Raw genomic sequence first — 26,919 nt, forward strand, 5'->3', positions numbered from 1 at the left:
TGTGAAAAAATGATTTTAAAAATGGTTAAAAATGGGACAAAAGGGGTAAAATGTGAACAAGGTATCAAAAAGATGTGACAAAATGGGAAAGAATGGGTACTTAATGGCAAAAGGTAGTTTAAATGGGCAAGAAATGGCAAAAAATGGTTAAAAAAGCAGGGAAAGGTGTTTTAATGGTTAAAAAAGCAGGGAAAGGTGTTTTAATGGTTAAAAAAAAGCAGGGAAAGGTGTTTTAATGGTTAAAAAAGCAGGGAAAGGTGTTTTAATGGTTAAAAAAAAGCAGGGAAAGGTGTTTTTAATGGTTAAAGGTAGTTTACATAGGTTAAAAAAAGCAGGGAAAGGTGTTTTAATGGTTAAAAAAGCAGGGAAAGGTGTTTTTAATGGTTAAAGGTAGTTTACATAGGTTAAAAAAAGCAGGGAAAGGTGTTTTAATGGTTAAAAAAGCAGGGAAAGGTGTTTTTAATGGTTAAAGGTAGTTTACATAGGTTAAAAAAGCAGGGAAAGGTGTTTTTAATGGTTAAAGGTAGTTTACATAGGTAAAAAAAAAGCAGGGAAAGGTGTTTTAATGGTTAAAGGTAGTTTACATAGGTAAAAAAAAAGCAGGGAAAGGTGTTTTTAATGGTTAAAGGTAGTTTACATAGGTTAAAAAAGCAGGGAAAGGTGTTTTTAATGGTTAAAGGTAGTTTACATAGGTTAAAAAAGCAGGGAAAGGTGTTTTAATGGTTAAAAAAGCAGGGAAAGGTGTTTTTAATGGTTAAAAAAGCAGGGAAAGGTGTTTTAATGGTTAAAGGTAGTTTACATAGGTTAAAAAAGCAGGGAAAGGTGTTTTTAATGGTTAAAAAAGCAGGGAAAGGTGTTTTAATGGTTAAAAAAGCAGGGAAAGGTGTTTTTAATGGTTAAAAAAGCAGGGAAAGGTGTTTTAATGGTTAAAGGTAGTTTACATAGGTTAAAAAAGCAGGGAAAGGTGTTTTAATGGTTAAAGGTAGTTTACATAGGTTAAAAAAGCAGGGAAAGGTGTTTTTAATGGTTAAAAAAGCAGGGAAAGGTGTTTTAATGGTTAAAAAAAAGCAGGGAAAGGTGTTTTAATGGTTAAAAAAAAGCAGGGAAAGGTGTTTTAATGGTTAAAGGTAGTTTACATAGGTTAAAAAAGCAGGGAAAGGTGTTTTTAATGGTTAAAAAAGCAGGGAAAGGTGTTTTTAATGGTTAAAAAAGCAGGGAAAGGTGTTTTTAATGGTTAAAAAAGCAGGGAAAGGTGTTTTTAATGGTTAAAAAAGCAGGGAAAGGTGTTTTAATGGTTAAAGGTAGTTTACATAGGTTAAAAAAGCAGGGAAAGGTGTTTTAATGGTTAAAAAAAAGCAGGGAAAGGTGTTTTAATGGTTAAAGGTAGTTTACATAGGTTAAAAAAGCAGGGAAAGGTGTTTTAATGGCACAGGTAGCTAAATGGGTGAAAAGTATAAAGGGGGAAATGGGTCAAATGTGAAATGAAGTCTGACAGTTAAAGCCGTGTGAAAGTCTGAGAGACAAACTGGTGGATTTCTGAGCTCATGGTTTCTCTTGTCTCAGGTTTTCTGGGGGAATGATTCTGGAGATTAAAACATAACAGAGCCACAGGTCTAGTCTCTCTGCTGGGACCTCAGTAGTCCTGCTCTGGAGTAAAACCAGTCTATCAATAAATCCACACTCTCACTCCAGGCCGGTAGGGGGCGGTAGTCCAGGTCCACAGCGCCTCGTCGTCCACACAAACAAAGCGAAGAGGACCGTTTTGACTCTTTCGGGTTGCCGTCGTGCTGCAGGAAGTCCCACCGTGTGTCTCAGTGTGAGGATATCTCTGTTAGCAGCGGTGTGTTCAGGGTTTCTCCGCGTTCTAGTCCTGGTTCTAGTCCTGGTTCTAGCCCTGGTTCTAGCCGGTTATCTCCGTTTGTCTCCGTCAGACTGAACCCTCCTCTCGGTCTTAAATTAACCCTTCAGTAGACCGAGGTTAGTCTGGAGACCAGATCCACGAAGATGAACTACTCTGACTATGACTCTGATGGATACTCCTCTAATGAGGACGCAGACTACGTCCCCTCAGGTGAGATTTATCATCATTATTATATTTATTATTATAATAACCGAGCCCAGCGGAAATATAAAAAACACGACAAAGACGTCAGAACTACACCAGCTAGCCTCAGGGTCCAGTCTCTGGGTCTATCAGGGTCCAGTCTCTGGGTCTATCAGGGTCCAGTCTCTGGGTCTATCAGGGTCCAGTCTCTGGGTCTATCAGGGTCCAGTCTCTGGGTCTATCAGGGTCCAGTCTCTGGGTCTATCAGGGTCCAGTCTCTGGGTCTATCAGGGTCCAGTCTCTGGGTCTATCAGGGTCCAGTCTCTGGGTCTATCAGGGTCCAGTCTCTGGGTCTATCAGCTCTGGGTCTATCAGGGTCCAGTCTCTGGGTCTATCAGGGTCCAGTCTCTGGGTCTATCAGGGTCCAGTCTCTGGGTCTCTCAGGGTCCAGTCTCTGGGTCTATCAGGGTCCAGTCTCTGGGTCTATCAGGGTCCAGTCTCTGGGTCTATCAGGGTCCAGTCTCTGGGTCTATCAGGGTCCAGTCTCTGGGTCTATCAGGGTCCAGTCTCTGGGTCTCTCAGGGTCCAGTCTCTGGGTCTATCAGGGTCCAGTCTCTGGGTCTCTCAGGGTCCAGTCTCTGGGTCTATCAGGGTCCAGTCTCTGGGTCTATCAGGGTCCAGTCTCTGGGTCTATCAGGGTCCAGTCTCTGGGTCTATCAGCTTTGGGTCTATCAGGGTCCAGTCTCTGGGTCTATCAGGGTCCAGTCTCTGGGTCTATCAGGGTCCAGTCTCTGGGTCTATCAGGGTCCAGTCTCTGGGTCTATCAGGGTCCAGTCTCTGGGTCTATCAGGGTCCAGTCTCTAGGTCTGTCAGGGTCCAGTCTCTGGGTCTATCAGGGTCCAGTCTCTAGGTCTATCAGGGTCCAGTCTCTGGGTCTGTCAGGGTCCAGTCTCTGGTTTATCAGGGTCCAGTCTCTGGGTCTATCAGGGTCCAGTCTCTGGGTCTATCAGGGTCCAGTCTCTGGGTCTATCAGGGTCCAGTCTCTGGGTCTATCAGGGTCCAGTCTCTGGGTCTATCAGGGTCCAGTCTCTGGGTCTATCAGGGTCCAGTCTCTGGGTCTATCAGGGTCCAGTCTCTGGGTCTATCAGGGTCCAGTCTCTGGGTCTATCAGCTCTGGGTCTATCAGGGTCCAGTCTCTGGGTCTATCAGGGTCCAGTCTCTGGGTCTATCAGGGTCCAGTCTCTGGGTCTATCAGGGTCCAGTCTCTGGGTCTATCAGGGTCCAGTCTCTGGGTGTATCAGGGTCCAGTCTCTGGGTCTATCAGGGTCCAGTCTCTGGGTCTATCAGGGTCCAGTCTCTGGGTCTATCAGGGTCCAGTCTCTGGGTGTATCAGGGTCCAGTCTCTGGGTGTATCAGGGTCCAGTCTCTGGGTGTATCAGGGTCCAGTCTCTGGGTCTATCAGGGTCCAGTCTCTGGGTCTATCAGGGTCCAGTCTCTGGGTCTATCAGGGTCCAGTCTCTGGGTCTATCAGGGTCCAGTCTCTGGGTCTATCAGGGTCCAGTCTCTGGGTCTATCAGGGTCCAGTCTCTGGGTCTATCAGGGTCCAGTCTCTGGGTCTATCAGGGTCCAGTCTCTGGGTCTATCAGGGTCCAGTCTCTGGGTCTATCAGGGTCCAGTCTCTGGGTCTATCAGGGTCCAGTCTCTGGGTCTATCAGCTCTGGGTCTATCAGGGTCCAGTCTCTGGGTCTATCAGGGTCCAGTATCGGGTTTATCACGGTCCAGTCTCTGGGTCTATCAGGGTCCAGTCTCTGGGTCTATCAGGGTCCAGTCTCTGGGTCTATCAGGGTCCAGTCTCTGGGTGTATCAGGGTCCAGTCTCTGGGTCTATCAGGGTCCAGTCTCTGGGTCTATCAGGGTCCAGTCTCTGGGTCTATCAGGGTCCAGTCTCTGGGTGTATCAGGGTCCAGTCTCTGGGTCTATCAGGGTCCAGTCTCTGGGTCTATCAGGGTCCAGTCTCTGGGTCTATCAGGGTCCAGTCTCTGGGTCTATCAGGGTCCAGTCTCTGGGTCTATCAGCTCTGGGTCTATCAGGGTCCAGTCTCTGGGTCTATCAGGGTCCAGTCTCTGGGTCTATCAGGGTCCAGTCTCTGGGTCTATCAGGGTCCAGTCTCTGGGTCTATCAGGGTCCAGTCTCTGGGTGTATCAGGGTCCAGTCTCTGGGTCTATCAGGGTCCAGTCTCTGGGTCTATCAGGGTCCAGTCTCTGGGTCTATCAGGGTCCAGTCTCTGGGTGTATCAGGGTCCAGTCTCTGGGTGTATCAGGGTCCAGTCTCTGGGTCTATCAGGGTCCAGTCTCTGGGTCTATCAGGGTCCAGTCTCTGGGTCTATCAGGGTCCAGTCTCTGGGTCTATCAGGGTCCAGTCTCTGGGTCTATCAGGGTCCAGTCTCTGGGTCTATCAGGGTCCAGTCTCTGGGTCTATCAGGGTCCAGTCTCTGGGTCTATCAGGGTCCAGTCTCTGGGTCTATCAGCTCTGGGTCTATCAGGGTCCAGTCTCTGGGTCTATCAGGGTCCAGTCTCTGGGTCTATCAGGGTCCAGTCTCTGGGTCTATCAGGGTCCAGTCTCTGGGTCTATCAGGGTCCAGTCTCTGGGTCTATCAGGGTCCAGTCTCTGGGTGTATCAGGGTCCAGTCTCTGGGTCTATCAGGGTCCAGTCTCTGGGTCTATCAGGGTCCAGTCTCTGGGTCTATCAGGGTCCAGTCTCTGGGTGTATCAGGGTCCAGTCTCTGGGTCTATCAGGGTCCAGTCTCTGGGTCTATCAGGGTCCAGTCTCTGGGTCTATCAGGGTCCAGTCTCTGGGTCTATCAGGGTCCAGTCTCTGGGTCTATCAGGGTCCAGTCTCTGGGTCTATCAGGGTCCAGTCTCTGGGTCTATCAGGGTCCAGTCTCTGGGTCTATCAGGGTCCAGTCTCTGGGTCTATCAGGGTCCAGTCTCTGGGTCTATCAGGGTCCAGTCTCTGGGTCTATCAGGGTCCAGTCTCTGGGTCTATCAGCTTTGGGTCTATCAGGGTCCAGTCTCTGGGTCTATCAGGGTCCAGTCTCTGGGTCTATCAGGGTCCAGTCTCTGGGTCTATCAGGGTCCAGTCTCTGGGTCTATCAGCTTTGGGTCTATCAGGGTCCAGTCTCTGGGTCTATCAGGGTCCAGTCTCTGGGTCTATCAGGGTCCAGTCTCTGGGTCTATCAGGGTCCAGTCTCTGGGTCTATCAGGGTCCAGTCTCTGGGTCTATCAGGGTCCAGTCTCTGGGTCTCTCAGGGTCCAGTCTCTGGGTCTATCAGGGTCCAGTCTCTGGGTCTATCAGGGTCCAGTCTCTGGGTCTCTCAGGGTCCAGTGTCTGGGTTTATCAGGGTCCAGTCTCTGGGTCTATCAGGGTCCAGTCTCTGGGTCTCTCAGGGTCCAGTCTCTGGGTCTATCAGGGTCCAGTCTCTGGGTCTATCAGGGTCCAGTCTCTGGGTCTATCAGGGTCCAGTCTCTGGGTCTATCAGGGTCCAGTCTCTGGGTCTATCAGGGTCCAGTCTCTGGGTCTATCAGGGTCCAGTCTCTGGGTCTATCAGGGTCCAGTCTCTGGGTCTATCAGGGTCCAGTCTCTGGGTCTATCAGGGTCCAGTCTCTGGGTCTCTCAGGGTCCAGTGTCTGGGTCTATCAGGGTCCAGTCTCTGGGTCTATCAGGGTCCAGTCTCTGGGTCTATCAGGGTCCAGTCTCTGGGTCTATCAGGGTCCAGTCTCTGGGTCTATCAGGGTCCAGTCTCTGGGTCTATCAGGGTCCAGTCTCTGGGTCTATCAGCTTTGGGTCTATCAGGGTCCAGTCTCTGGGTCTATCAGGGTCCAGTCTCTGGGTCTATCAGGGTCCAGTCTCTGGGTCTATCAGGGTCCAGTCTCTGGGTCTATCAGGGTCCAGTCTCTGGGTCTATCAGGGTCCAGTCTCTGGGTCTATCAGGGTCCAGTCTCTGGGTCTATCAGGGTCCAGTCTCTGGGTCTATCAGGGTCCAGTCTCTGGGTCTATCAGGGTCCAGTCTCTGGGTCTATCAGGGTCCAGTCTCTGGGTCTATCAGGGTCCAGTCTCTGGGTCTATCAGGGTCCAGTCTCTGGGTCTATCAGGGTCCAGTCTCTGGGTCTATCAGGGTCCAGTCTCTGGGTCTATCAGGGTCCAGTCTCTGGTCTATCAGGGTCCAGTCTCTGGGTCTATCAGGGTCCAGTCTCTGGGTCTATCAGGGTCCAGTCTCTGGGTCTATCAGGGTCCAGTCTCTGGGTCTATCAGGGTCCAGTCTCTGGGTCTATCAGGGTCCAGTCTCTGGGTCTATCAGGGTCCAGTCTCTGGGTCTATCAGGGTCCAGTCTCTGGGTCTATCAGGGTCCAGTCTCTGGGTCTATCAGGGTCCAGTCTCTGGTTTATCAGGGTCCAGTCTCTGGTCTATCAGGGTCCAGTCTCTGGGTCTATCAGGGTCCAGTCTCTGGGTCTATCAGGGTCCAGTCTCTGGGTCTATCAGGGTCCAGTCTCTGGGTCTATCAGGGTCCAGTCTCTGGGTCTATCAGGGTCCAGTCTCTGGGTCTATCAGGGTCCAGTCTCTGGGTCTATCAGGGTCCAGTCTCTGGGTCTATCAGGGTCCAGTCTCTGGGTCTATCAGGGTCCAGTCTCTGGTTTATCAGGGTCCAGTCTCTTGGTCTATCAGGGTCCAGTCTCTGGGTCTATCAGGGTCCAGTCTCTGGGTCTATCAGGGTCCAGTCTCTGGGTCTATCAGGGTCCAGTCTCTGGGTCTATCAGGGTCCAGTCTCTGGGTCTATCAGGGTCCAGTCTTTGGGTCTATCAGGGTCCAGTCTCTGGGTCTATCAGCTGACATTTAGCAGATTTTAAAGGCTTGTCTGTAATTCCTGCTGCTTGTCGTTGTCCTCAGATGATAACCTCAGCGAGGACGACATTAATGAGTGTGAGAGGGAGGAGCCTCTGCATCGAGACGATGACGTCCCCCATCCTGACAGAGACGACAAGAAGAAAAAGAAGAAGAGGAAAGATCTCAGCGTGAGGTAGGGCATGCAGCCGTGGAGTTAGTCTGTTCAAATGTGTGTGGGGTTGGTGTCAGGTCTTACGCTCAGTTAAAATGTCGTTTCCAGGAGGAACCACAAACAAGATCATCTGTTTCAAATGTTTAGGCTCAGTCGAGAATGATCATTGAATCAGGTTGTAAATATGAGCCTGGGCTTCTTTCGTCAGAGGTCATTCTGATGATCTTTGGTGTCTGATGATGATTGTTCTCACAGGAAGAGGAAGAAAGGAGTCCTGAAAGTGGACAAAGAGGAGGAGGGGGGCGATGGAGAAGAGGAGGCTCAGCAGAAACCAGAGGAGGAGGAGAAACCCACCAAGGTGACGGAAGACGATGAGGAGAGACAAAAGAAGAAATCCGACGACCTCTGGGCCAGTTTCCTGTCTGACGTCGGATCCAGACCCAAAGAGTCCGAACCAGCCTCCCAGCCGAGCACCACGCACACGGTAAATATGTCTGTAGCCTGTAGGGGGCGTGTTTGTGACCAGAACGTTTAGACGGCCCTGTAGGAACCAGGCGTACAGCAGAAGGTACTAAACCGGTCCGTGTGTTTACGGCCGACTGAGACTTAATCTGACATGAGAAATCAAGAAACAAGCTTGTTTTTGTTTTTGTTTTTTTAAAGAAAAGAATGTTTGAAAAACAAAAGTTTTTTGTGTGATTGTTTTCTTGCTCTGATCATTAAAGAAAGATCAAAGAACAGAACACTGGGGATGTAACGTTCTTTTCCCCTACATTTGTGACCTGCTTCAGGTGTTCTGATAAAAGAATGTTACATTATTCCGTTCTTAAACCTTCCTGTTTTGATCAGGACACAAAAACAATAAAATAAAAATTAAACCATTTTAAAATTCTTTAGTTGTTTTTTTGGAAATAAAAACTGAAAATGGTTCAGGTTTTTGTTTTCAGGTTTTGGTTCCTGATCAGCCTGAACGGATCAAAGAAGGTTTTTTCTCATTTTCTGCCCTCCTGTTTTAATCAGTGATAAGGAAACGGCTTGTTTCTTTATTCTGGATCTCTCATGTCGGACTAAACCCCGTTGGCTGACCATAAACCAGAGCACTGATGGTCCATACTGTTTCTGTCTCCTCTCTGATGACTCTTCTTCGCTCCTCAGGAGGATTCCTCGTCGTCGTCGCCGTCGTTGAAAGTTACTCCGTCCAGAACAGAAACTAAAGACGCTGCTAAAATCACCATCACTAAAGTTTTTGACTTCGCTGGAGAAGAAGTCAGGTAAGACGCCAAAGGTACCACCGCTTCACTTCCTGTACGCAGATATTCTAGAGCAGCGTTACTCAACCCTGATGAACCAGAGAGCCAAACTGTTGAAAAATACATCCGTAAGAGCCACAATCTAACAGGTTAAAAGTGGCAAAAATTGCTTAAAGTTGGAATAAAAATAAGTTTAAGATGGCAAAGATGGTCCAGAAACAGCAAAAATGAATGAATAGGGGAGAAAAAGTGGAAAAAAAGAGTAAGAAAGTAGCAAAAATGGGTGAGAAGTTACAAAAAAATAGTTACAACTGGCAAAAAATGGTCCAAAAGTGGGAAAAACAAGGAAAAAAATGAGTGAAAAGTGACTAAAATGGGCAAATAGCAGTCAAGAGTAGCAAAAGTTGTAAAAAAAAGAAGAAAGTAGTATTTTATGGCAAAAGGCATCTTAAAAGGGCAAAAAGTGGTTGGGGGGGGGGCAAAAATGGTTAAAAAATTGGCAAAAGAAGGGGAGCAGGTGGCCTAGTGGTTGAAGGCGCTACCCATGTACGCGGGCGGCCCGGGTTTGAATCCGGCCTGAGGCCCTTCACCGCATGCCTCTCCCCCACTCTTAATCCTGTTTCTGACTCTATCCACAGTCCTCCTCTGTCTAATAAAGGCACAAAAATGCCCAAAAATAAACCTTAAAAAAAATTGGCAAAAGAAGAGGCAAAAATGGGGAAAAGGAAACAACTGTTATTTAATGGTAAAATGTGACTTAAATGGGCAAAAAAGGGGCCAAAGAAAATAGTGATAAAGGGCAGCAACTGAGAAAAATGGGCAGAAAGTAGGAAAAAGGTCATATTTAATAACAAAAGGTAGATTAAATTGGAGAAAGGTGGCAAAAATATGTTAACAATGGGCAAAAAAGTTTCCCTTTTTCAAGTTTTTTTGGGGAATAATATTTAAAATGAAGACATAAAAGAGACACAAATAATCACAAAAGAGCCGCACATAGTCTATCACCGTTCTGGAGAAAAGTAACGGAGTGTTTGTGAAGGAAATATAAAAAAATTCATAATTATCGTGCAAAGCGAGGCTGTGCTCAGTGAGGGCTGGTCGACAGACTCCAACAGGATGCACCAGGAATGATGCTTTATTTAGATTTCACTGTCTCCTTTTAAATGAAACTACAGCTCTAACCAGAATTTAGTACAGCAGCGTGTTTATTTAATCTCAGATTCACTCAGAAAAACTAAGAATCAAAGTTTATGCTTCTTCTTAAAGCAATTATAACATTTTTATCTCTTTATTGTTTAACCAATTCTAAAATATAATAAAACAAATTCTTGCTAAAAATTAAGATATACCTGAAATGATTGGAAATCTTAATTTTTCATGCTTTCATATCATGTTTACTTCATTTTTAGTTTATTTTCTTATCAGAATTTGACTTCAAGGCCACACTGATCAATGCTGCCCTGGTCTCGTCATCCATGTAGTCCTCTAAACCTGTAGAGGATCTGACCCTGGTCTCTATCATCCATGTAGTCCTCTAAACCTGTAGAGGATCTGACCCTGGTCTCTATCATCCATGTAGTCCTCTAAACCTGTAGAGGATCTGCTGGTCTTAATATCCATGTAGTCCTCTAAACCTGTAGAGGATCTGACTGGTCTCTGTCCTCCATGTAGTCCTCTAAACCTGTAGAGGATCTGACCCTGGTCTCTATCATCCATGTAGTCCTCTAAACCTGTAGAGGATCTGACCCTGGTCTCTGTCATCCATGTAGTCCTCTAAACCTGTAGAGGATCTGACCCTGGTCTCTGTCCTCCATGTAGTCCTCTAAACCTGTAGAGGATCTGACCCTGGTCTCTGTCATCCATGTAGTCCTCTAAACCTGTAGAGGATCTGACCCTGGTCTCTGTCATCCATGTAGTCCTCTAAACCTGTAGAGGATCTGACCCTGGTCTCTGTCCTCCATGTAGTCCTCTAAACCTGTAGAGGATCTGACCCTGGTCTCTGTCATCCATGTAGTCCTCTAAACCTGTAGAGGATCTGACCCTGGTCTCTGTCTTTCATGTAGTCCTCTAAACCTGTAGAGGATCTGACCCTGGTCTCTGTCATCCATGTAGTCCTCTAAACCTGTAGAGGATCTGACCCTGGTCTCTGTCCTCCATGTAGTCCTCTAAACCTGTAGAGGATCTGACCCTGGTCTCTGTCATCCATGTAGTCCTCTAAACCTGTAGAGGATCTGACCCTGGTCTCTGTCATTCATGTAGTCCTCTAAACCTGTAGAGGATCTGACCCTGGTCTCTGTCTTTCATGTAGTCCTCTAAACCTGTAGAGGATCTGACCCTGGTCCTCTAAACCTGTAGAGGATCTGACCCTGGTCCTCTAAACCTGCAGAGGATCTGACCCTGGTCTCTGTCTTTCATGTAGTCCTCTAAACCTGTAGAGGATCTGACCCTGGTCTCTGTCTTTCATGTAGTCCTCTAAACCTGTAGAGGATCTGACCCTGGTCTCTGTCCTCCATGTGGTCCTCTAAACCTGTAGAGGATCTGACCCTGGTCTCTGTCCTCCATGTAGTCCTCTAAACCTGTAGAGGATCTGACCCTGGTCTCTGTCATCCATGTAGTCCTCTAAACCTGTAGAGGATCTGACCCTGGTCTCTGTCCTTTCATGTAGTCCTCTAAACCTATAGAGGATCTGACCCTGGTCTCTGTCATCCATGTAGTCCTCTAAACCTGTAGAGGATCTGACCCTGGTCTCTGTCATTCATGTAGTCCTCTAAACCTGTAGAGGATCTGACCCTGGTCTCTGTCTTTCATGTAGTCCTCTAAACCTGTAGAGGATCTGACCCTGGTCTCTGTCCTCCATGTGGTCCTCTAAACCTGTAGAGGATCTGACCCTGGTCTCTGTCCTCCATGTAGTCCTCTAAACCTGTAGAGGATCTGACCCTGGTCTCTGTCATCCATGTAGTCCTCTAAACCTGTAGAGGATCTGACCCTGGTCTCTGTCCTCCATGTAGTCCTCTAAACCTGTAGAGGATCTGACCCTGGTCTCTGTCATCCATGTAGTCCTCTAAACCTGTAGAGGATCTGACCCTGGTCCTCTAAACCTGTAGAGGATCTGACCCTGGTCCTCTAAACCTGCAGAGGATCTGACCCTGGTCTCTGTCTTTCATGTAGTCCTCTAAACCTGTAGAGGATCTGACCCTGGTCTCTGTCCTCCATGTAGTCCTCTAAACCTGTAGAGGATCTGACCCTGGTCTCTGTCCTCCATGTAGTCCTCTAAACCTGTAGAGGATCTGACCCTGGTCTCTGTCTTTCATGTAGTCCTCTAAACCTGTAGAGGATCTGACCCTGGTCTCTGTCATCCATGTAGTCCTCTAAACCTGTAGAGGATCTGACCCTGGTCTCTGTCCTCCATGTAGTCCTCTAAACCTGTAGAGGATCTGACCCTGGTCTCTGTCATCCATGTAGTCCTCTAAACCTGTAGAGGATCTGACCCTGGTCTCTGTCCTCCATGTAGTCCTCTAAACCTGTAGAGGATCTGACCCTGGTATCTGTCATCCATGTAGTCCTCTAAACCTGCAGAGGATCTGACCCTGGTCTCTGTCCTCCATGTAGTCCTCTAAACCTATAGAGGATCTGACCCTGGTCTCTGTCATCCATGTAGTCCTCTAAACCTGTAGAGGATCTGACCCTGGTCTCTGTCATTCATGTAGTCCTCTAAACCTGTAGAGGATCTGACCCTGGTCTCTGTCTTTCATGTAGTCCTCTAAACCTGTAGAGGATCTGACCCTGGTCTCTGTCTTTCATGTAGTCCTCTAAACCTGTAGAGGATCTGACCCTGGTCCTCTAAACCTGCAGAGGATCTGACCCTGGTCTCTGTCTTTCATGTAGTCCTCTAAACCTGTAGAGGATCTGACCCTGGTCTCTGTCCTCCATGTGGTCCTCAGTGGTTTAATGACAGCCTAACATGGCGGATGTGACGGAGCGCCTCGCCCCGCAGACAGGAAGCATGCTTCCTCCTCCATGTTTACATCCATCTGAGTTTTATTCTGTCTATAATTCTTCTGATTGGTTCTGAGAGCTCTGTAATTACACAGACATGAGAAAGTATTCCCACAGCCCCGCCCTCCTGGTTCTGTCTGCTCAGTTATCATCCCAAAGTTTGAACCTTCTATAAATCCCGTCTCCGCTGGTGTTCTTCCTCCCGGTGTAAATCCTCCTCTTCTCGGCGCTCTCCCTCTCCCGGGGTGTAATTATGGTGGCGTGTAATCAGCATCCTGAACATGTAGAGCCCTTCACTGCTGCCATGATGGATGTTGGTGTTTGTGGAGTTGGAGCAGAGCTGATGTTCCCAGAGGAACTTCCTCTTATAGCTCTGATATCTAACACCAGCACTCACAGATGTGCTCCAGTCCTCCTGGTCTATCACTGGTCTACATGGAGGTTCAGGTCCACAGTGGGCTCTGCAGGTGCTTTCAGAGATACCTGTTGATGGATGGTGGTCTCTGAGTGCTTTTCTGTCTGTCTGTATGCCTTTTTCCTGGCGATAGCCGAGGCTGGAGTCCTGGTTTCAGGTTTTCTGTCCAGGATGTTTGGTTTTGATTCATTTGTGGGTCTTTATAGACCTCTATCTGAGAGAAAGCTCAGAGGATAGACTGGAAATCAGGGAGAGAGGGTTGGGGAAAACAGGATAACAGCCACAGGGTGGATGATTATCCATGATCTAGAGCTCTCTATGTGGCTATTTATGAATATGGAGGTTTCTCTGACTGTTTAACCTTCTGTACGCATGCAGACTGCATTTAAAAACATTCCTCCCTAGCCTTCCTGATTATGTCATCCTTTGAAGCTAAAAAACATTCCTCCCTAGCCTTACTGATGATGTCATCCTTAGAAGCTAAAAAACATTCCTCCCTAGCCTTACTGATGATGTCATCCTTAGGAGCTTGAAAACATTCCTCCCTTGCTTTTTGAGATAATGTCATCCTTTAAAGCTTAAAAACATTCCTCCCTTACCTTTCTGATGATGTTATCCTTTAAAGCTTTAAAACATTCCTCCCTTACCTTTCTGATTATGTCATTCTTTGAAGCTTTAAAACATTCCTCCCTAGCCTTTCTGATGATGTCATCCTTTGAAGCTAAAAAACATTCCTCCCTAGCCTTACTGATGATGTCATCCTTAGAAGCTTAAAAACATTCCTCCCTAGGCTTACTGATGATGTCATCCTTAGGAGCTTAAAAACATTCCTCCCTAGGCTTACTGATGATGTCATCCTTAGGAGCTTAAAAACATTCCTCCCTAGGCTTACTGATGATGTCATCCTTAGAAGCTTAAAAACATTCCTCCCTAGGCTTACTGATGATGTCATCCTTAGGAGCTTAAAAACATTCCTCCCTAGGCTTACTGATGATGTCATCCTTAGAAGCTTAAAAACATTCCTCCCTAGCCTTTCTAGTGATGTCATCCTCAGGAGCTTAAAAACATTCCTCCCTAGCCTTTCTGGTGATGTCATCCTCAGGAGCTTAAAAACATTCCTCCCTAGCCTTTCTGATGATGTTATTCTTAGAAGCTTAAAAACATTTCTCCCTAGCCTTTCTGATGATGTCATCCTTTGAAGCTAAAAAAATATTCCTCCCTAGCCTTCCTGATTATGTCATCCTTTGAAGCTTAAAAACGTTCATCCCTTGCTTTTTGAGATAATGTCATCCTTTAAAGCTTAAAAACATTCCTCCCTTACCTTTCTGATGATGTCATCCTATAAAGCGCTTAAAACATTCCTCCCTTACCTTTCTGATTATGTCATTCTTTGAAGCTTTAAAACATTCCTCCCTAGCCTTTCTGATTATGTCATCCTTTGAAGATTAAAAACATTCCTCCCTAGCCTTTCTGATGAGGTCATCCTTTGACACTAAAAAAACATTCCTCCCTTGCTTTTCTGATTATGTCATCCTTTGAAGCTTAAAAACATTCATCCCTAGCCTTTCTGATGATGTCATCCTTTGAAGATTAAAAAAACATTCCTCCCTAGCCTTACTGATGATGTCATCCTTAGAAGCTTAAAAACATTCCTCCCTTGCTTTTCTGATTATGTCATCCTTTGAAGATTAAAAACATTCCTCCCTAGCCTTTCTAGTGATGTCATCCTCAGGAGCTTAAAAACATTCCTCCCTAGCCTTTCTGATGATGTTATTCTTTGAAGCCTAAAACCATTCCTTCCTAGCCTTTCTGATGATGTCATCCTTAGGAGCTTAAAAACATATTCCTCCCTAGCCTTCCTGGTGATGTCATCCTTTGAAGCTTAAAAACATTCATCCCTAGCCTTACTGATGATGTCATCCTTAGAAGCTTAAAAACATTCCTCCCTAGGCTTACTGATGATGTCATCCTTAGGAGCTTAAAAACATTCCTCCCTAGCCTTTCTGATGATGTAATCATTAGGAGCTTAAAAACATTCCTCCCTAGCCTTTCTGGTGATGTCATCCTCAGGAGCTTTAAAACATTCCTCCCTAGCCTTTCTGATGATGTTATTCTTAGAAGCTTAAAAACATTTCTCCCTAGCCTTTCTGATGATGTCATCCTTTGAAGCTAAAAAAATATTCCTCCCTAGCCTTCCTGATTATGTCATCCTTTGAAGCTTAAAAACGTTCATCCCTTGCTTTTTGAGATAATGTCATCCTTTAAAGCTTAAAAACATTCCTCCCTTACCTTTCTGATTATGTCATCCTATAAAGCGCTTAAAACATTCCTCCCTTACCTTTCTGATTATGTCATCCTTTGAAGCTTAAAAACATTCCTCCCTAGCCTTTCTGATGAGGTCATCCTTTGACACTAAAAAAACATTCCTCCCTTGCTTTTCTGATTATGTCATCCTTTGAAGCTTAAAAACATTCATCCCTAGCCTTTCTGATGATGTCATCCTTTGAAGATTAAAAAAACATTCCTCCCTAGCCTTACTGATGATGTCATCCTTAGAAGCTTAAAAACATTCCTCCCTTGCTTTTCTGATTATGTCATCCTTTGAAGCTTAAAAACATTCCTCCCTAGCCTTTCTGATGATGTCATCCTTTGAAGCTAAAAAACATTCCTCCCTAGGCTTTCTGATAATGTAATCCTTAGGAGCTTAAAAACATTCCTCCCTAGCCTTTCTGATGATGTCATCCTCAGGAGCTTAAAAACATTCCTCCCTAGCCTTTCAGATGATGTCATCCTTTGAAGCTTAAAAACACTCCTCCCTAGCCTTTCTGATGATGTCATCCTTTGACACTTAAAAAAATATTCCTCCCTAGCCTTCCTGATTATGTCATCCTTTGAAGCTTAAAAACATTCCTCCCTAGGCTTCCTGATGATGTCATCCGTAGGAGCTTGAAAGCATTCCTCCCTTGCTTTTTGAGATAATGTCATCCTTTAAAGCTTAAAAACATTCCTCCCTTACCTTTCTGATGATGTCATCCTTTAAAGCTTTAAAACATTCCTCCCTTACCTTTCTGATTATATCATTCTTTGAAGCTTTAAAAACATTCCTCCCTAGCCTTTCTGATGATGTCATCCTTTGAAGCTAAAAAACATTCCTCCCTAGCCTTTCTCGTGATGTCATCCTCAGGAGCTTAAAAACATTCCTCCCTAGCCTTTCTGATGATGATATTCTTTGAAGCCTAAAACCATTCCTTCCTAGCCTTTCTGATGATGTCATCCTTTGACACTAAAAACATATTCCTCCCTAGCCTTCCTGATTATGTCATCCTTTGAAGCTTAAAAACATTCCTCCCTAGCCTTACTGATGATGTCATCCTTAGAAGCTTAAAAACATTCCTCCCTAGGCTTACTGATGATGTCATCCTTAGGAGCTTAAAAACATTCCTCCCTAGCCTTTCTGATGATGTCATCCTTAGAAGCTTAAAAACATTCCTCCCTTGCTTTTCTGATTATGTCATCCTTTGAAGATTAAAAACATTCCTCCCTAGCCTTTCTAGTGATGTCATCCTCAGGAGCTTAAAAACATTCCTCCCTTGCTTTTTGAGATAATGTCATCCTTTAAAGCTTAAAAACATTCCTCCCTTACCTTTCTGATGATGTCATCCTTTAAAGCTTTAAAACATTCCTCCCTTACCTTTCTGATTATATCATTCTTTGAAGCTTAAAAACATTCCTCCCTAGCCTTTCTGATGATGTCATCCTTTGAAGCTTAAAAACATTCCTCCCTAGCCTTTCTAGTGATGTCATCCTCAGGAGCTTAAAGACATTCCTCCCTAGCCTTTCTGATGATGATATTCTTTGAAGCCTAAAACCATTCCTTCCTAGCCTTTCTGATGATGTCATCCTTTGACACTAAAAACATATTCCTCCCTAGCCTTCCTGATTATGTCATCCTTTGAAGCTTAAAAACATTCATCCCTAGCCTTACTGATGATGTCATCCTTAGAAGCTTAAAAACATTCCTCCCTAGGCTTACTGATGATGTCATCCTTAGGAGCTTAAAAACATTCCTCCCTAGCCTTTGTGATGATGTAATCATTAGGAGCTTAAAAACATTCCTCCCTAGCCTTTCAGATGATGTCATCCTTTGAAGCTTAAAAACATTCCTCCCTAGCCTTTCTGATGATGTCATCCTTTGACACTAAAAAAATATTCCTCCCTAGCCTTCCTGATTATGTCATCCTTTGAAGCTTAAAAACATTCCTCCCTAGGCTTCCTGATGATGTCATCCTTAGGAGCTTGAAAACATTCCTCCCATGCTTTTTGAGATAATGTCATCCTTTAAAGCTTAAAAACATTCCTCCCTTACCTTTCTGATGATGTCATCCTTTAAAGCGCTTAATACATTCCTTACCTTTCTGATTATGTCATCCTTTGAAGATTAAAAACATTCCTCCCTAGCCTTTCTGATGATGTCATCCTTTGACACTAAAAAAACATTCCTCCCTAGCCTTTCTGGTGAGGTCATCCTTAGGAGCTTAAAAACATTCCTCCCTAGCCTTTCTGATGATGTCATCCTTTGAAGCTTAAAAACATTCCTCCCTAGCCTTTCTGATGATGTCATCCTTAGAAGTTTAAAAACATTCCTCCCTTGCTTTTCTGATTATGTCATCCTTTGAAGATTAAAAACATTCCTCCCTAGCCTTTCTGATGATGTCATCCTTTGAAGCTATAAAACATTCCTCCCTAGTCTGATGATGTAATCCTTAGAAGCTTAAAAACATTCCCCCCTATCCTTACTGATGATGTCATCCTTAGGAGCTTGAAAACATTCCTCCCTTGCTTTTTAAGATGATGTCATCCTTTAAAGCTTAAAAACATTCCTCCCTTACCTTTCTGATTATGTCATCCTTTGAAGATTAAAAACATTCCTCCCTAGCCTTTCTGATGATGTAATCCTTAGGAGCTTAAAACATTCCTCCATAGGCTTTCTGGTGATGTCATCCTTAAGAGCTTAAAAACATTCCTCCCTAGCCTTTCTGATGATGTAATCCTTAGGAGTTTAAAAACATTCCTCCCTAGCCTTTCTGGTGATGTCATCCTTAAGAGCTTAAAAACATTCCTCCCTAGCCTTTCTGATGATGTAGTCCTTTAGAGCTTAAAAACATTCCTCCCTAGCCTTTGTGATGATGTAATCCTTAAGAGCTTAAAAAGATTCCTCCCTAGCCTTTCTGATGATGTGATCCTTAGGAGCTTAAAAACATTCCTCCTTAGCCTTTCTGATGATGTAACCCTTAGGAGCTTAAAAACATTCCTCCCTAGCCTTTCTGATGATGTCATCCTTTGACACTAAAAAACATTCCTCCCTAGCCTTCCTGATTATTTCATCCTTTGAAGCTTAAAAACATTCCTCCCTAGCCTGATGATGTCATCCTTAGAAGCTTAAAAACATTCCCCCCTAGCCTTACTGATGATGTCATCCTTAGGAGCTTAAAAGCATTCCCCCCTAGCCTTACTGATGATGTCATCCTTAGGAGCTTAAAAACATTCCTCCCTAGCCTTTCTGATGATGTCACCCTTTGGAGATTAAAAACATTCCTCCCTAGCCTTTGTGATGATGTAATCCTTAGGAGTTTAAAAACATTCCTCCCTAGCCTTTCTCGTGATGTCATCCTTTGCACATCAGACTGGTGGAGTTTTGGGTGTTTCCTGTCTGAGTTCAGCCTTCTGTGTCTGTGTCGGTCTTTCAGGGTAAATAAAGAGGTGTCTGCAGACTCCAGGGAGGCAAAGAGTTTCCTGAAGAGTCAGAGCACCAAACAGGAAGAAAGTGAAGAAGAAGAGAAGAAGAACCTATCACCAAGTGGACCTCCTACTCCTCCAGGACCCAGGTACTATCACAGACACGATGGCTGAGAACCAGAAGAACATTTAGAATCATTACTAGAGAATTTTCAGGGTGTAGTCCACTTTTATTATTGTTACTGCCACCCCTCATAGAAATAAACATGGGGTGGATGGGACCAGTGCTGCTTTTAAACACTGCCTCTAGTGGACATGAGAGGAACTGCATGTTATTACCAGGAGACTGTTCATGTGTGACTCCTTTCTTTGGTTGCCATGGTAATTAATGTCTTATGGATGTGCCCTTTTTCCCACCAAAGCCCCAGACGACAGACAGGAAACAGGAAATCATCTTTTATCAGACAGGAAGTACACTAGGACCACAAAGTATTTCCTCCTTATCTCTGTAGACTGAGAGGTAGGGGGTCAGGAATCAGAGCAGGAAGGAGCCATCAGCACCCTCCCTTATTAACCTCCCAGAGACAGAGCTGTGCTGTTTACTACAGTTATACACAGATGGCAGCAGATGCTAGGGGGGCGGGGCATCCCAGAACAGGGGATAAAAGGCAGAGCTTTCTGGGTCTATCAGGGTCCAGTCTCTGAGTTTATCAGGGTCTATCAGGGTCCATTCTCTGGGTTTATCAGGGTCTATCAGGGTCCATTCTCTGGGTTTATCAGGGTCCATTCTCTGGGTTTATCAGGGTCCAGTCTCTGGGTTTATCAGGGTTTATCAGGGTCCATCAGGGTCCAGTCTCTGGGTTTATCAGGGTCCATTCTCTGGGTCTATCAGGGTCCAGTCTCTGGGTTTATCAGGGTCCATTCTCTGGGTCTATCAGGGTCCAGTCTCTGGGTTTATCAGGGTCCAGTCTCTGGGTTTATCAGGGTCCAGTCTCTGGGTTTATCAGGGTCCAGTCTCTGGGTTTATCAGGGTCCAGTCTCTGGGTTTATCAGGGTCCAGTCTCTGGGTTTATCAGGTCCAGTCTCTGGGTTTATCAGGGTCCAGTCTCTGGGTTTATCAGGGTCCAGTCTCTGGGTTTATCAGGTCCAGTCTCTGGGTTTATCAGGGTCCAGTCTCTGGGTTTATCAGGGTCCAGTCTCTGGGTTTATCAGGGTCCAGTCTCTGGGTTTATCAGGTCCATTTCTGGTTTATCAGGATCCAGTCTCCGTTTGTCAGGGTCCAGCTGGTTTTTCAGGGTCCAGTCTCTGGTTTTTCAGGGTCCAGTCTCTGGTTTATCAGGGTCCAGTCTCTGGGTTTATCACGGTCCATTCTCTGGGTTTATCAGGGTCCAGTCTCTGATTTATCAGGGTCCATTCTCTGGGTTTATCAGGGTCCAGTCTCTGGTTTATCAGGGTCCAGTCTCTGGTCTATCAGGGTCCAGTCTCTGGGTTTATCAGGGTCCAGTCTCTGGGTTTATCAGGGTCCAGTCTCTGGGTTTATCAGGGTCCAGTCTCTGGGTTTATCAGGTCCAGTCTCTGGGTTTATCAGGGTCCAGTCTCTGGGTTTATCAGGGTCCAGTCTCTGGGTTTATCAGGGTCCATTCTAAGGTAGATGAAGCAGAACTAGACTCCACTGATGGAAACATCTAGAATTTCATGAACTAATGACGTCGTGCGTCACCACCCTCACAGTCTTCACCATGTATTAAACTGAAAACATGAAAATTCACACATCTGATTTAAACTTCAGCCTGGTTTCTGTTTTAAAGGTAGAATAATCCTCTTAGAGACCGTTCCACTGCTCCGTCTGCTAGTCAGAAAGCTGCTTTTTCTCTGCAGTGATTTCAACAGAATAAAGCGTTTTTAAATAAAAGTCATTCATCATGTCCTGGTACGTAATGATTTTCTATGTGAGACCACAGCAGAGTTGGTTTCTCATTTTCTGCAGCCTGACCGGGCTCAGACGGCGTTAATTACTATGAACATTAAACGCCACTTCATTCTGGCGTTCCACAATTACACAGCCATGAGAAACTGGCTCACGTGTTTAAATCGCAGCGTGTTAACGCTTGGCTTCCTCATGTAGGTACTTTCAGCCAAAAACTCAAAGATACATAAAGGACATCTCCATGGTCTTAGATTTCACATCCACATGGACTACAGCCCAGAGACGGTGTCTGGGAAGGACCTTTCAAAATAAAACCGATTGGATGAACGTTCTGTCTCTCATATTTATTATTTATTAGTCAGAGTTAGAATGAAGGAGGAGCTGGGGTGGAGGAGGGTCGTTAAAGCAGCTTTCAGCTTAGATGGTTTTGTCATTAACAGTCTCGCTAGACATTTCCACCAATCACAGATGTTGCTGCCATGCTGAAGGATTGTGGGTATTGTAGTTTGGCTGAGATTGTGAATGAAGTCTAGAACAGTAAGCTCTCCTACAGGGACTACCTTACCCTCATAAGTGAGCGGTGTTGGTCCAGGTCTATGGAGCAGATGACCGTATCAGAGGGGACGGGAGAATACGGGTGTTAGACCGTCTAAGAGCCTCTTAAATCAGGGATATGTGGTCAGCAGAGACCAGGACTGTTAGTCAAGACGTAGTGGACTTTCATATGTGTCCAGCAGAGACCAGGACTGTTAGTAAAGACGTAGTGGACTTTCATATGTGTCCAGCAGAGACCAGGACTGTTAGTAAAGACGTAGTGGACTTTCATATGTGTCCAGCAGAGACCAGGACTGTTAGTAAAGACGTAGTGGACTTTCATATGTGTCCAGCAGAGACCAGGACTGTTAGTAAAGACGTAGTGGACTTTCATATGTGTCCAGCAGAGACCAGGACTGTTAGTCAAGACGTAGTGGACTTTCATATGTGTCCAGCAGAGACCAGGACTGTTAGTAAAGACGTAGTGGACTTTCATATGTGTCCAGCAGAGACCAGGACTGTTAGTAAAGACGTAGTGGACTTTCATATGTGTCCAGCAGAGACCAGGACTGTTAGTAAAGACGTAGTGGACTTTCATATGTGTCCAGCAGAGACCAGGACTGTTAGTCAAGACGTAGTGGACTTTCATATGTGTCCAGCAGAGACCAGGACTGTTAGTCAAGACGTAGTGGACTTTCATATGTGTCCAGCAGAGACCAGGACTGTTAGTAAAGACGTAGTGGACTTTCATATGTGTCCAGCAGAGACCAGGACTGTTAGTAAAGACGTAGTGGACTTTCATATGTGTCCAGCAGAGACCAGGACTGTTAGTCAAGACGTAGTGGACTTTCATATGTGTCCAGCAGAGACCAGGACTGTTAGTCAAGACGTAGTGGACTTTCATATGTGTCCAGCAGAGACCAGGACTGTTAGTCAAGACGTAGTGGACTTTCATATGTGTCCAGCAGAGACCAGGACTGTTAGTCAAGACGTAGTGGACTTTCATATGTGTCCAGCAGAGACCAGGACTGTTAGTAAAGACGTAGTGGACTTTCATACGTGGTCATAAATGAAGTTTTCTGGCTGTGACTGCTGAGTGTCTCCTCTCCTGTGCTTTCAGCGTGAAGCGTCCCGCGGGCATGAACAGCCTGCTGAGCCGGATCGGGGGGAAGAAACCGAAGATGAGCACGCTGGAGAAGTCCAAGATGGACTGGGAGGCTTTTAAATCCGAGGAGGGCATCACGGAGGAGCTCGCCATCCACAACAGAGGCAGAGAGGGGTGAGACGCCATCACTGTTCCATCGTGGTTCAGCTGTTAGAGGTCTTTCTCTGAACCCTTGGTTCTCAGCTGGTGGGTCAGGACCCATAAGTGGTCCCAAAGCCATTTGCAGTGGGTCGGGAGTGTTCCCTGGAAAAAAAGTTTGGCAAAAAGCCCGTTATGTGCTTTTATTTTGAAGGACGTGTCTGCAGCTCTTCCTTCAGTCACATGATTCGCTCTGATGGAGGAGTAGGTGAGTCCTGATCCTGGACCACTTCAGAACCAGGACACTAAACACTGAAAGGAACCCTCAGACCAGAGTGGCAGGAGGCTTCATTACAGACTTAAATCAGCAATAACAGGGCCTCTATTTCTAAACTTTTTACAACCTCAACTCCAAAAAAGTTGGGACACTGTGTGAATGTAAATGAAACGGAAGTCAAGGATTGTCAGATCTCATAAACACAGATTTGATTCACAATAAACAACATATCAGATGTTAAACTGAGACATTTTACCATTTCAGGAAAAATACTAATTCATTTTGAATATGACAGCAGCAACATATCTCAAAAAAGTAGGGACAGGGCTACAGAAGGCTGGAAAAGTAAGTGGTACTAATGAAAAACAGCTGGAGGAGCATTTTAACACTAATAAAATTAACATTGCAATTTCAGCTCAAATTGCTCGGGGATGCTGAGCGCTGAATTGTGGATGAACTGCTGAAAATAGCCAAAAACACAAAAATAGCTGAAAATAGTATAAAAATGACATGAAATAAAATGGCATAAAAGTAGTTGAAAATGGCATTCAGTAGCTGAAAATAGCCTAAAAAAGCTGAAAGTAGCCTAAAAATTGCTGAAAATATTCTAAAAATAGCTGAGAGTATCATAAAAACAGCTGAAAATAGCATAAAAACAGCATGAAATAGCATACAATGGCATAAAAATAGCTGAAAATGGCTTTAAAATAGCTGAAAATAGCTTAAGAATACCTGAAAGTAGCCTAAAAATAGCTTAAAATAGCCTGAAAATAGCTTAAGAATAGCTGAAAGTAGCCTAAAAATAGCTGAAAATAGCCTGAAAATAGCTTAAGAATAGCTGAAAGTAGCCTAAAAGTAGCTGAAAAATGGCTTTCACTGCCTGAAAAATCATAGAACTAGCTTAAATAAGCATGAAAATAACATAAAAGCTGAGGAGTGCAAAACCTGATTGGTGAAGAATGTTAAATCATTGTTTAAAATATAGAATTTAGTTAACAAAAAAATTAAACACTGTCTTATTGACAGAGTAGCCTCTTGGGTCTAAAGGCTAAAGGTGTGTGAGATTGTGCTAAAGATGGTGGGGATATTGTTCACAGCAGTGCTACTCAACCAAAGAGCCAAACTGTTGGAAAATACCTCTGCAAGAGCCACAATCTAAGTGGTGAAGCACAAACAGCTTGAAGTATAATAACAATAAGTTAAAGTGGCAAAAATGGTCAAAAAGCAACAAAAATGGGTAAGAAGTGACAAAAAATGAGTTATAGGTGACATTAAATGGTCCAAATGTGGCAAAAAAATGAGTGAAAATTGACTAAAATGGGCAACAAGCAGTCAAGAGTGGCAAAACGGGCAAAAAATAGGAAACAGGTGGTATTTAGTAGCAAAAGGTAGCTGAAATGGGTGAAAGTGGTGAAAAAAGGCAAAAATGGGATAAAGTGGCAAAAAGAAGTGGCAAAAACGGGCAAAAAAAGAGGAAGCAAGTGGTGTTCAATGGCAACAGGTAGCTTACATGGGTGAAAAATGGCAACAAAGTGGTAAAAAAGGGCAAAAATGGGATAAAAGTGGCAACAAGAAGTGGCTTCAATGGGCAAAAACTACAAAAACAGTGCTATTTAATGACAAAAGGTCAATGCTTAAATGGGTGAACTTTGAGAAATGCCCACTCAGCATCTCCATTAATCAACAAATGGCTGATGCAAATATCAATAGTGTGGATGCTTACTCAGCATCCCCACTAATTATGTTTATTATCAACAGGTCAGTCACATGACTGGGTATAAAAGGAGCATTTTAGAGAGGCAGAGTCTCTCAGAAGTAAAGATGGGCTGAGGTTCACCAGTCTATGAAAAACTAAGGATATGTCCGTACTTTTCTCCATTCAGCTTCCACTTAACTCTTACCAGTCTCCCAGTCCCTGCTGCTGCCCCCCCAGCATGATGCTGCCACCTCCATGCTTCACTGATGGGATTGGGCATATAGATGATGGGCGGGGCCTGGTTTCCTCCAGACATAATGTTAGAATTGAAGCCAAACAGTTCAACAGTCCAGACAGTGTCCCAGCTTTTTTGGAGTTGGGGTTGTAGATAATTACTTTAACCAACTCAAAGATCTTGCTCAGGCGTGGACTGTGGATCTTCTGGCTCCTTGGCTGAGCAGGTCTGAGTTCCACTGCTCCACAGGAAACGCTCTGTAACTACTTCCTGTGGTCTAGGAGCAGACATGTGGACTCTGGGCTGGTGTTGGTGGTCTAGGAGCAGAGATGTGGACTCTGGGCTGGTGTTGGTGGTCTAGGAGCAGACATGTGGACTCTGGGCTGGTGTTGGTGGTCTAGGAGCAGACATGTGGACTCTGAGCTGGTGTTGGTGGTCTAGGAGCAGACATGTAGACTCTGGGCGGGTGTTGGTGGTGTAGGAGCAGAGATGTGGACTCTGGGCTGGTGTTGGTGGTCTAGGAGCAGAGATGTGGATTCTGGGCTCGTGTTGGTGGTCTGAGAACAGAGATGTGGACTCTGGGCTGGTGTTGGTGGTCTAGGAGCAGAGATGTGGACCCTGGGCTGGTGTTGGTGCTGTGCTCTGACCTCCTCTTCCTCTCTGTGTGTTTAGGTATGTGGAGCGGAAGAACTTCCTGGAGCGTGTCGACCATCGCCAGTTCGAGCTGGAGAAAGCGGTGCGACTGAGCAACATGAAGCAATGACGCGAGCTGATGGGTCTCTGAGAACTCTGTGGCTGCGGGGTCTGGATCTGCTTCAGGACCAGTTTTATTAGTCTGCATGAGAGATCCTTAAACCGTCACGCTCAGGACATTTACGGGACGTGAGACCACCCCTTCACCTCCAACGTCCACAGAGAGACGACCACAGACTCTGATTGTTACGTTCTGCTTCAACCGTTCTCTCTGAAGTTTGTCCCATTTTTGTACCCTTACCTCAAACATGGTTCTGTCTTGGTTAATAAATGAGAACTGGTGATGTTGGTGTAGAAACACCAGGTGTCTGATGATTGATTAAAGTGGTCATGTGATGTCACAGTCAGAGATGCTCATGGTTAAACGGTTTATTAGATACACGGGCTTGATATCCTGTTATGCTCTTTTAAACTGTTGAGTGCTCACTCCTGATAGGCTCATATGGCACTCAAACTGTGCTCCAATCAGAACACGTGTGCAGGTAAGTGACGCCTCATTAAGCCATCCCATGGTTACTGGTACCTGTTTAGACCAGTTTTACTCAACCCTGCTCAACCAAAGAGCCACATTGTTGAAAAATACCTCTGCAAGAGCCACAATCTAAGAGGTGAAAAGTGGAAAAAACAGCCTGAAGTAGCAATAACAATAAGTTAAAGGTGGCAAAAATGGTCAAAAAGTGGCAAAAATATAGCAAAAAGGAGTGAAAAGTGACTAAAATGGGCCAAAAGCAGTCAAGAGTGGAAGAAATGTGCAAAAAAATAGGAAACAAGTGGTATGTAATGGCAAATGTTATTTTACATGGGCAAAATGTGGCAAAAAATTGTAAAAAAGGGCAAAAATGGGAAAAAGGTGGGAGAAAAAGAGGCAAAAATTTTGGAAAAAAGGGAAACAAGTGGTATTTAATGGAAAAGCGTAGCTCATTTTCAACAAAAAGTTTCAAAAATGGTTAAAAATGGGAAAAAAGTGTCAGAAGTTGAAAAAATGGGCAAAAATAGGAAAAAAGGGGTATTTAATGGTAAAGGGTAGCTTAGATGGGCAAGAAGTGGAAAAAATGGGGAGGAAGTAGCAAAAGAAGCTGCAAAATGGCCACTGAAAGGATAAAATTGGGTATTCCATGGCCAAAGGTAGCTTAAATGGGTGAAAAGTGGCAAAAATGGTGAAAATGGCAAAGAGTTTCACTTTTTTAAGGTTTTCTGGGGGAAGAGTATTTAAAATTAAGACATAAGAGAGACACACGTTGAGTATCACTGGTTTAGACAAAATCTCTCCTTCCCTTTGGAAATGACTGAAAATCCCCAGTGACCTGACTATCACTGGTCCGTAACACTATCACTGGTCTGTAACACTATCACTGGTCTGTAACACCATCACTGGTCTGTAACACTATCACTGGTCTGTAACACCATCACTGGTCTGTAACACCATCACTGGTCTGTAACACCATCACTGGTCTGTAACACCATCACTGGTCTGTAACACTATCACTGGTCCGTAACACTATCACTGGTCAGTTACACTATCACTGGTCAGTTACACTATCACTGGTCAGTTACACTATCACTGCTCTGTTAAACCATCACTGGTCTTAACACTATCACTGCTCTGTTAAACCATCACTGGTCTGTTATGCTATCACTGGTCTGTTACGCTATCACTGGTCTGTTACACTATCACTGGTCAGTTACACCATCACTGGTCTGTTACACCATCACTGGTCAGTTAAACCCATCACTGGTCAGTTACACCATCACTGGTCTGTT

At 44.9% G+C, this 26,919-nt stretch overlaps 1 protein-coding gene across 1 annotated transcript; it reads left to right on the forward strand.

Annotated features, from left to right (window-relative positions):
- The first annotated feature begins 1,973 nt into the window (after positions 1-1,973).
- cfdp1 (craniofacial development protein 1) lies at positions 1,974-25,468 on the forward strand. The gene is made up of 7 exons (XM_041795870.1): positions 1,974-2,071; positions 6,988-7,117; positions 7,352-7,580; positions 8,252-8,367; positions 18,505-18,642; positions 22,075-22,233; positions 25,078-25,468. Exons 1-7 carry the CDS (start codon positions 2,005-2,007, stop codon positions 25,166-25,168), a joined length of 930 nt encoding a protein of 309 aa, XP_041651804.1. The 5' UTR covers positions 1,974-2,004; the 3' UTR covers positions 25,169-25,468.
- The last annotated feature ends 1,451 nt before the right edge of the window (positions 25,469-26,919 follow it).

This window comes from Cheilinus undulatus, linkage group 9, assembly GCF_018320785.1.
Source record: "Cheilinus undulatus linkage group 9, ASM1832078v1, whole genome shotgun sequence".
Lineage (NCBI taxonomy): Eukaryota > Metazoa > Chordata > Actinopteri > Labriformes > Labridae > Cheilinus > Cheilinus undulatus.

Coding starts and splice junctions, on each gene's coding strand:
- cfdp1 (XM_041795870.1), top strand. CDS start 2,005: ATGAACTACTCTGACTATGACTCTGATGGATACTCCTCTAATGAGGAC. Junction 8,368..18,504: donor TTCGCTGGAGAAGAAGTCAG/GTAAGACGCCAA, acceptor TCGGTCTTTCAG/GGTAAATAAAGAGGTGTCTG. Junction 22,234..25,077: donor CACAACAGAGGCAGAGAGGG/GTGAGACGCCAT, acceptor CTGTGTGTTTAG/GTATGTGGAGCGGAAGAACT.